At 38.6% G+C, this 10945-nt stretch overlaps 1 protein-coding gene across 5 annotated transcripts in view; it reads right to left on the minus strand.

Moving 5' to 3' along the window:
- The window catches only part of WDR49 (WD repeat domain 49), a 147259-nt gene extending 138433 nt beyond the window's left edge, over positions 1-8826 (minus strand). For all 5 annotated transcript variants that reach the window (XR_011559239.1, XR_011559240.1, XR_011559238.1 and 2 more), the window contains exons 1-2: positions 8663-8826; positions 8128-8411 (exon numbers count right to left, since the gene is read on the minus strand). Coding sequence is in view for 1 of the 5 variants with exons in the window: in XM_070753568.1 (XP_070609669.1) it covers positions 8128-8274 (147 nt within the window). In the remaining 4 variants the exon portion in view is untranslated. The remainder of the gene's footprint in view (positions 1-8127; positions 8412-8662) is intronic.
- Between the last annotated feature and the right edge of the window lie 2119 nt (positions 8827-10945).

A 10945-nucleotide genomic window follows, 5' to 3' on the forward strand; every position in this document is an offset into this window, starting at 1 on the left:
GCTGTTTCTCTCTCTGCCGCTGCCATCCTACAGTTGCCCAATCAGTACTCTTAGCCACTATGATGTGATTTCATTCTCTAATAACCAACAATCCAAATTATTTCCATCTTCTCCTCTGTTGTCTTCCCACTGCCTCTGCTTCTGAATTTATTATAACTCTGATGCCAAGTCTGCTCCAGCCTGTTTCTAAGCCTTCTCCTGTTTACTCCGAGCCTTTAACTTCCCTCCTTCAATCTGTCAAATTTCTTCAATCCCCCCAAAAACCCATTCCTTCTTGGTTGTTTTCTTCTCTATTCCATTCCTAATTCACACACAGTTGCCTAACCCAGAGGTAGGCGAAGTTGGCTCTTCTATGACTTGTGGACTTAAACTCCCAGAATTCCTGAGCGAATCATGCTAGCTCAGGAATTCCTGAGTCCACATATCATAGAATAGCCAACTTTGTCTACCCCTGGCCTAACCTACTTGCTTCACAAGAATTAAAAAAACCATATCTGAAGGACCATCTATGTAACCGTTTATGCAAACTCTCAAGATTAAGATTTATCCCACCAATTTCGAATTTGCTGTAAACTTTAAAAGCATCCCCTTTCTCTCGCCATCCAGCAGAGAACCAGGGTTTATGAACAAAACAAACATTAAAAGCCGGGGTGGCGCAGCAGGTAGAGTGCTGTACTGCAGGCCACTGAAGCTGTCTGTAGATCTGAAAGTCAGTGGTTCAAATCTCATCACCGGCTCAAGGTTGACTCAGCCTTCCATCCTTCCGAGGTGGGTAAAATGAGGACCCGGATTGTGGGGGCAATAGCCTAGCTCTGTTACAAAGTGCTATTGCTAACATGTTGTGAGCCGCCCTGAGTCTAAGGAGAAGGGCGGCATAAAAATCGAATAAATAAATAAATAAAATAAATAAATAAATAAAATACACACACACATACACATCAGCATCTGCCACTCGGCAGTAAGCTATAATATTAGCTCTGGGGCACATTTCAGATTTTTATTCCAAATATTTCCCCTTCTCTGCTTCTTCAGCATTTTAAAATAAATGCAGCCATTTATTTTTATAGGTTCAGTAGTTGAGCTCCGAGTTTCAGTGTGTACTTTGATTACAAATGAGTATCTCCTTTCTCCTTTCATAGTTCTATGCTCATCTTCACACTCTTAAAACCTGAATGCTTCCTCAATTAAAATTAACAAATTCAGCCTGCTACAGAAGATCAAGCCTTCTGGAAATCTATGCAGAGTTTATTCAAGGTGCTAAATGGATGGGGGAAAGTATATGTTTTGCGGTTAAAACTATCATTGAGATTGAACAATTTTATATTGGAATTGTACGTTCTCATGTTACATTGAAATACAAACTGACCAAGTGGGCTTCGTTTGCCGATCACACTAAACAAAAGTTACCATGATGGACAAAGGAAGTTGTACCTAGCTGTCTGAGCTAGTTAAAATTGTTGTGTGACTACAATCAAGTTGCTACATTAATTGCTTGCTTACTTGCTTTGATTTTTCTCTCCCTTTATATTTTTCTTCATTTTTCCCATTTTTAGGTTCCACAAACATTCACGTTTTGAGAAAAACATGCAGTATATAACTAGAGGTTTTTAATTCTTCCTTCAGATATAGCTTGCATTTTTGGGTTTTGTATTCAATGTTATGAATTTTTATATGTGTATTTGTTATTCTTATGTTATCTCTTTTTATTTATTGTTGTGCACCACTCAAAGTCAATTTGGTGAGATGGGTAGCTGTATAAATTCAATCAATCACTCAATAAAATAACCCATGATGTTTTTCTCTGGTGAGATAAGCAATATAATGTATTTGGTTATTGTCCAAGTGCTGCCTCTATGCTGGTTGAGGCAGGCAGGATAACCTTGGGTATCATTTGTTGGGGGTCAAGGGAAAGGGAAGGTTTTGCCTTCTCTTTCTGCTCAAGATCCCCATGTACAATTGGTGGGCCACTGTGTGACACAGAATGCTGGACTCAATGGGCTTTGGCCTGATTGAGCATGGCTCTTCTTATGTTCTTATGTACAGCACATAAACAATGTGAAATCTAAGACACATGCCAATTTATTGCAAACCCAAGTATACATCATTGGTTCATTCTCTAACTGGAAAGGGGTATCAAACTGATTATCATTAAAATATGTATTTATTTATTTATTTATTGGATTTGTATGCCGCCCCTCTCCGTAGACTCGGGGCGGCTAACAACAGTGATAAAAAACAGCATGTAACAATCCAGTACTAAAACAACTAAAAAACCCTCCCTTTTTATAAAACCAAACATACATATAAACATACCATACTTAAATTGTAAAGGCCTAGGGGGAAAGAGTATCTCAGTTTCCCCATGCCTGACAGCAGAGGTGGGTTTTAAGAAGCTTACAAAAGGCAAGGAGCGTGGGGGCAATTCTAATCTCCGGGGAGGGGGAGTTGGTTCCAGAGGGCCAGGGCCACCACAGAGAAGTCTCTTCCCCTGGGCCCCGCCAAACGACATTGTTTAGTTGACGGGACCTGGAGAAGGCCCACTCTGTGGGACCTAACTGGTCGCTGGGATTCGTGCAGCAGAAGGTGGTCCCTGAGATAATCTAGTCCGGTGCCATGAAGGGCTTTATAGGTCATAACCAACACTTTGAATTGTGACCGGAAACTGATCGGCAACCAATGCAGACTGCGGAGTGCTGGTGTAACATGGGCATATTTGGGGAAGCCCATGACTGCTCTCGCAGCTGCATTCTGCAAAATCTGAAGTTTCCGAACACTTTTCAAAGGTAGCCCCATGTAGAGTGCATTACAGTAGTCGAGCCTCGAGGTGATGAGGGCATGAGTGACTGTGAGCAGTGACTCCCGATCCAAATAGGGGGCAAGTGCTGTACATAGTGCAATGGAAGGAGTATCCACTCCCTGGAGCTGCTTGGGTCAAGAGCTGTGTTGTGAAGGCAAATACTGTAGGTTAATTAATCAGTTTCACCTAAAAGGCCCCCAGGGGGAGGGAGAGGAGGTTAGACTGAACCTTAAGTCACCTCTTTGCAATTTTGTTTCTTTTCAATTGAAAGTCCTTTTCAATTAAGGGGACGCTGCCTGTCAACTCTGAAGTTGATCTGACCGAGACTATTTTGAGGCTTCATTGTTGCCACACTGGAGTTGAGAGCTAGGGAGAGAGGAGATTGCTGGGGATTGTACCAAAACAAAATACTTTCTCCTGGGAACAAAGGACATTCCCACAGGTGGTTGGAAAGAGGAAAAATGAAGTTATCAGGCAACTGTATGACACTGTGATTAGATTACATGATTGATTGCTTAGGAAAGGGGGGAAACATTTACTTTCAATTAGTTGAAAGTTGCAGGAACATTCAGAGTTGGTTTTCACCAGCCTGTGCCAATATGAGATACCCAATGAACCTGTTATTTAAGGAATTTTCCTGCCTCAGAGTTCTCTTTGCTATGGGTGTATTACTTGGAGCCCTGACACCCAGGTTGTTGGCTGGATGCTTTTAAGGTCTCAGATTTGTCTAACACCTGGCAACTTCAAATATCAGCCAACAAACGCTCTACCCTCCACATTGTTCTGTCTGGGTCACTCCAGAAGCCAATACCAACCCAAAAAGAGAAGCCAGACACACTGGTAAAAGGCAAAGGCAGTTTATATAATTCAAGGAAAACACAGGTAACAGAAAATGTCCTTACAAACAGGAAAAACGCTGGAACTTCAAATATATACACGAAGGCAATAGTCTATGAAGCAATACCAGATTCTTGCTGCCAAGACGAAGCTGTAGATAGCAAACATACGCCTCCCACGAGTCTTCCAGACTGCTAGGCCACAAGCCAAGATCAGAGACGCTGAGAATCAAAACAGGTCACCGCAACTCCAATTGATAACACTCCACATGGCTTCAAGGCCTTGCCTGCCTTTTAAACCCTGCTGATGAGGACCACACCCAAACCCAGCTGTTTCTAATTCAATGGTGATAATATTTCTTTAACTGCTCCTTTCGTTGCTCTGAACGTCTCTGTCTCATGTCAATGACAGCTTGTGCGTCATCACCTAATGACTCCAAGCTACTGGCTGGGGAGAGGGCCCCCCCCCCGGGGCTCTCATGCTGTTCTCCTTCATCCCATTCCTGACTCTCCTCTCCCCCGTCCGACTGTTCAGCCCCCTTCTCTGCACTGTCATCCTCCTCCAGGCATGGAGCCAGCAGAGACGCAGCCGGTCCCTGAGCAGCCTCAGGCTGAACCACAACACACATCGGCAAAAAGAATCCAAACCTCACATGTGAACTGAATAAACAAATTCTCACTCCCAACCCACATTCAGTAAAAGACCTAAGTGCTAAAGCCCACTGCAACAATATCACCAAAAAGGCTTCTAGAGTTGTTAACCTGATCCTACGCATCTTCTGCTCCGGCAATCTCACACTACTCACCAGAGCCTACAAACCTTTTGCCAGACCCATCCTTGAATACAGTTCATCTGTCTGGAACCCATACCACATCTCGGACATCAACACCCTAGAAAATGTCCAAAGATACTTCACCAGAAGAGCCCTTCACTCCTCCACTCGAAACAGAATGCCCTACGAAAGCAGACTATCAATCCTAGGTCTAGAAAGCTTAGAACTACGACGCCTAAAACACGATCTAAGTATTGCCCACAAAATCATATGCTGCAACATCCTGCCTGTCAATGACTACTTCAGCTTCAACCGCAACAACACAAGAGCACGCAACAAATTCAAACTTAATATTAATCACTCCAAGCTTGACTGTAAAAAATATGACTTTAGCAATCGAGTTGTTGAAGCGTGGAACTCATTACCAGACTTAGTGTCAACCCCTAACCCTCAACATTTCTCCCTTAGACTATCCACGATTAACCTCTCCAGGTCTGCCTTTCGTCCCCTGTCCAATTGTCTCTCTTTATCTCATATCTCATATATCTTTTCTTCCTTTCATATATCTTCTCCTCTACTTTTATAGAGAGGGGCAGCATACAAGTCCAATAAATAATAATAATAATAATAATAATAATAATAATAATAATAATATATCTTCTCTTTATATGTAATACTTCATGTCTATTCTCTTCAATATGTATTAGGTATTGGACAAAACAAATAAATAAAAAGTAATAAATAAATAAATGAATGAATGAATGAATAAATAAATAAAAGGTTTACAATTAATTTGAAATCAGTAGGATAAATAGTTCAAAATAATCTTGAGAGGTTGCATAAATGGATAGAAACTAATCGAACACAATCTAAAAGAGACAAGGACAAAGGAAACATAAATCAAAGACATAGCTATAGAATGAGGGATATTGCCTTGGTACTAATATATGATAACATTATTTGAAATATATATTTTGACACAGTAATTGATTGCCAACAGTATGATGTGGCTGCAGAGAAGGCACGTGGTATGCCATTTTAAGCTGCGTCAGCAGAACTATAAATTCCAAATCATAGACAATAATCATTCCACTCTATTAGACTCTCAACAGATCCTACTTGTAATTTGTGTCCAGTCCTGACCACCAAACTTTAAAAAGAGTGAAATAAATTCAGAGATAGGCAACAAAGATAATTCAAATAACTTCAAAGAATGTCATGCAGAAAAAGGTCAAGACCTATTATTTCTTATTCAAGAGTTCAGGATATAAAATAATGGATTTAAGTCATCATCCCCCCCCCCTTCCTTTCAACTTTGATTCTCAGAGACTGTCTGATCAAGTCCCTGCAGTTTCTTGGTGACGGTTTTTCAAAAGTGGCTTGTCATTACTCCTTCTTAGGACTGAGAGCAATTGGCCCACAGTCTCCCAACTGGTTTCCATGTCTAAAATTCAACTAGAACTTATGATCCCCTGGTTTCTAAGATAATTCCGAGTCTACGGAGAGGGGCGGCATACAAATCTAATTAATAATAATAATAATAATAATTCCAAAGATTTTTTAAAACAAGGAAAGAAAATCCTGCTTAATAGCAACAACAGTTTGATAGCAGAATCTATTAGCTCAGAGAGGTAAAAGGTTATCTTCAGTAGATATGATCTCGTGAAGATATTTTACTTTGTATAATGTCTAAATTATGTCAGGTATTAATTCCATTAGTCTTCTCATGGCTCCTATCACTCATCTCCTCCCACTTATGACCGTATCACTATAAATTGTTGCTTGTTTCCTTATAATTTATATTAATATTGTTTCCTGATTGCTTATTTGTACCCTATGACAATCATTAAGTGTTGTACCTCATGATTCTTGACAAATGTGTCTTTTCTTATGGTGTACACTGAGAGCACCAAAGACACATTCCTTGTGTGTCCAATCACACTTGGCCAATAAAGAATTTAATTAGTTATTTATTTATTTATTTATTTACTTACTTACTTACTTACTTACTTACTTACTTACTTACTTACTTACTTACTTACTTACTTACTTTTAGGTGAACATATTTGAAAGGAAGAAAAGATAAATGAGATAAGGAGAGACAATTGGACAGGAGACGGAAGGCACACTGGTGCACTTATGCTATGCTATTCTATTCTATTCCATTCCATTCTACTCTATTCTACTCATCAAACCTCATCTCAGGTATTATGCCGAGTACCAAGAACCACATAAAAGAATTCAGAGGAATCACAACAATTCAGAGAACAACGAAATGATCGGAGGATTAGATAGTTACCAGTATAAATTGACTGAAGTAGCTGATCAGGGCTTAGGAGAGAGAAGAAATGACTTGAGAGGGCTCAGAGTGGTGATATCTATTTGAGTACTGATAGATACTCAAATACACGCAAGGATGCCACATAGAAAGTCAAGACTTATGATTTCTTTTGCAAAATGTAGGATGGGAAATAGGGGTTGCAACTGAATGTTAAAGAATATCCTACCTATAAGAACTGTACAATAGTGAAAACAATTACTAGATACTGTGGCCTCCATTCATTGCATGGATTCATGTAAATTAGATAGTTTCTGTAGATAATGCCCTGAGTGGAGGTTGGATTTGATCTGCCTCCCTGATTTATTGATGGTGGCTTTGAACAAAAGACTGAATTTCTGCTTGTGGCAACTAGCACAGCCCAGGAAGCCAATTTTTCTTGATATCTAATTAGTTACACAGTGTTAGGTCCTATATTGCTTTCCTGGAAATGTAACGTTTCACTTATTGGGGCACATTTCTGAAAAGGTAGGGTGACCATCAATTTTTTTTTTAAAATGATACTCATATATTGCAACTCATTTTACTTCAGAGCAGAGAACCCCTCCTATGCTGCAACGTCCTGCCTGTCGGTGACTACTTCACCTTCAACCACAACAACACAAGAGCACACAACAGATTTAAACTTAATATTAACCACTCCAAACTTGACTGTAAAAAATATGACTTCAGTAACCGAGTTGTCGAAGCGTGGAACTCATTACTGGACTCCATAGTGTCATCCACAAACCCCCAACACTTTACCCTTAGATTATCCATGGTTGACCTATCCAGATTCCTAAGAGGTCAGTAAGGGGCGAGTACAAGTGCACTAGAGTGCCTTCCGTCCCCTGTCCTATTGCTCTCCTATATCTCCTATACCTTTCTTCTATTCCTATATCACGTCTTCTATTCTTTCATTGATATGTTCTATTACTATACCTTCTTTTCTATTATTTCTTAGATATATTTTACTATGAGTATCTCCTCTATAACCTTCATCATGTATTTTTCTATGTGTATATAGATATATACCCACTAAAACCCTCATTGTGTATTGGACAAAATAAATAAATAAATAAAAATATTTCAATCCCACATGCAAATAAAACCACCTTTCCTCAAAGGTCTTTGTCAGAAATACCAGCCCTGCATGTGTAAAATGCAGCAAAATAATCTACAAAAGAGATCAGTTATTTATATTGAACCATCTCATTCACTTTATCCTATCTATGCATTTCATTGTTCTAACCTATGTTAAACACAAACATATATTTTCTATCACACCTCCAGATAGGAGGATCTTCAACTGAGGGTTGGACTAGGCAATCTTTAAGGTCCCTTCCAGATTTATTCTGATTGATTGAACTTTTTAAACCATATCTCACATGAACATTTGCTCACCTGAAAAAGTTGCTGCATTTTCATAAAATCATGAATAGTTAACCTGTTTTCAAGGTGTTCCTGTTTTTTTGCAGTTCCACAATCCATAGCTTCTTTCTCAGCACTGGTCTTTTTGGCTTTTGTCATTTTATATGGTTTGTTATTCATGCTAATTAGTTTTTTAAAAATTAGTATTTTAGCTGGAATTCCTTGCAGCTTCCAGGCCCTTGTGGAACTTAATTATATTCACTGAGAATAAGTTTGGATAATTCAGCACAAGTTAAATCTTGTTTCTAGAAAGTTTTCTTGGAAAAAACAAAGAAAAATGGGGTTTTAAAAGAGGGGGGAAATTTAAAAATATATATAATTAGATTTCTCTTCATTGTTACTTCTAACATCAGTTTACACAGGAAAACCATATGTAAACCAGCAAAAAGACATAAAAATCTATATTGAATTCCATGCCGAACAGAATCAACAAATTTATAATCATTTTGTCTTGTTGAAAACATAATAGCACCTGTTCGCAAAGATGAAATTAGTTTTGCTTACTTACCTTGTGATTAACATGTCATTTTTAAAATAAAAAATCCATTATTTTTTTCCAGAGTTGATTAGCTTCAGCATTTCATTGGAGTGTGTAGTTTATTGAAGCTACAAACAATTGGGAGGCTGTTTGAAATAGCTACATTCCCTTTTCTTTGAACTTACAAGTGTTCCTTAGCAACAATTGCACAACACAAACGTAACCAGCTTTCTTCACTGCTCCACAGAAAGGGAAAAAAATCTTGTTTCGCTGTTCTGAGCAAGGAGTTTTAAAGCAAGTCACAACAATGATCAGTGGGTTGTTTTTTTTAAGAAAAAAAACTTAAAAGAATTGGTCAGAATGAAGGGATGTGCCTGTTTATTCCATATTTATTAATGTGTAATGCAGTTAGTAAGAGTGTTCATAAACAGGTTGTGAATGCTCCAACACTTGAAACTTTCAAGGAGAGATTAGACTGCCATTTGTCTGCTCAAGCATGGGGTCAGACTAGATGACCTACAAGGTCCCATTCAACTCTAATAAAGAAATAAAACCTTAATGCACCTGCTTGCAGTACAGCACATCCATAGTTCGAGAGCGTAGATGCAATAAAAACCTTAAGATTATCTTCACGTGAAGTGTTAAGCTGGAATGTGCATTTTCTCTGAAACGAAAGCTGAACTTGGGAGAAGTCCGAAACATTAGATCTCCAAGAATCACAAAAAAATCCTAGACACCTGTTCTGTCTGGGTTCCCCAGACCTCAACACCAACTGGAAAAACTTCAAAGCAGTGCAGGATTCGGGAAGGGGAACACCCAGGATTTCATTCAGCAAAACGAATGAAAGGGCCCCTAAATTATTAAAATTGAAACTCCTAAGGGAAAAAAAAATATCCTTCCCACAAAAGACTGACTCACTAAACTTAATACATTGTTAAAAAATACGTTTTCCTTAAACAGCAATTTGTTTTGAAATGTTGCTATTGAATTAAATAAACTTCAGAGGAATTTCGAGACTGAACAAAGGCATGGAGGCATGTACTGTATTTAGCCCCAGGTGCCAATTCTTGAAATAAAAGATGCACGCACTGTAGAATTTAAACTGGTCTAACAGAACTAAAAAGCACAGCCTTCCTCTAATAAATAAATTGATAAAATCGAAAAGTATCCACAGGGCAGCACTTCAAATTCCTCCTCTCCCCTAGATGCTTCATATAACAGACCATCTAAGAACATTTCTTATTTTGTTCATTTTGCTTTCTGCATTTTAGTTCAGAACTAATTAACTGGGCATCATACTATTACTATTACTGCTACTGATGCTGCTGCTGCTGCTGCTACTACTACTACTACTACTACTACTACTACTAGCAGAAGAGACACGCTTTGCATTTCATAATGGACAATAGAATCCACAACTGTACCAGGTTTTCCCCAAAATAAGACCCAACCAGTAAATAAGCCCTAGCATTTTTCATGATGCTTGTAAGACTTCTCCAAGTCTTCAGAGAAGGGCGGCATACAAGTCTAATAAATAACAATAACAACAATAAAAGCCCTATCTCCAAAATAAGCCCAGTTAAGATTGTCAGCCAGGCAATATGGTGCATTTAGCACTATAGTTCTCAAAAAATAACACCCAATCGGAAAATAAGACCCAATGTGTCTTTTGGATCAAAAATTAATATAAAACCCTATCTTATTTTTGGGGAAACATGGTATATTTCTTAGCAATTAAAATGGCCATGAGATTCAACCTTTCCTTTTCCTTAAACAGAAACAAATCAACCGTATTTTTCAGAGTATGAGATGCACCTTTTTCCTCCCTAAAAGAAGCTGAAAATTCAGGTGTGTCTTACACTCTGAATGCTTTTCCCCCCAGTCCTAACAAGGTACTAACAATCTTCCCAGCTCTTATCTTGCAGGTTCTTTCATTGTTACTGTCTTCTAAGAATGTTTTCCAAGCTGTAAATCTTTGCAGGTTTTTTTCATTACTCTAACTTGCTCCAAATGTTTCTTTCCAGCATTAACCAGGTTCTAACAATGTTCCCAGCTTTTACTGGCTTGCACGGTCTTTCATTGTTATTCTCTGCGAAGAATGTTTTCCAAGTCCTTAAGTCTTTGCAGTTTTTTTTAAATTGCTCTACTAGCTCAGAATTTTTCTTTCCAGCCCTAACCAGGTTCTAACAATGTTCCTAGCTCTTACTGGCTTGCAAGGTTTTTCATTGTTATTCTCTCCAAATAATGTTTTCTTAAAGCCCTAACCAGGCGATAAAATAATGTGCTGAAACTGACCAGACTAAGGATGCTAGC

This window comes from Erythrolamprus reginae, chromosome 5, assembly GCF_031021105.1.
Source record: "Erythrolamprus reginae isolate rEryReg1 chromosome 5, rEryReg1.hap1, whole genome shotgun sequence".
NCBI classification, from domain to species: domain Eukaryota; kingdom Metazoa; phylum Chordata; class Lepidosauria; order Squamata; family Dipsadidae; genus Erythrolamprus; species Erythrolamprus reginae.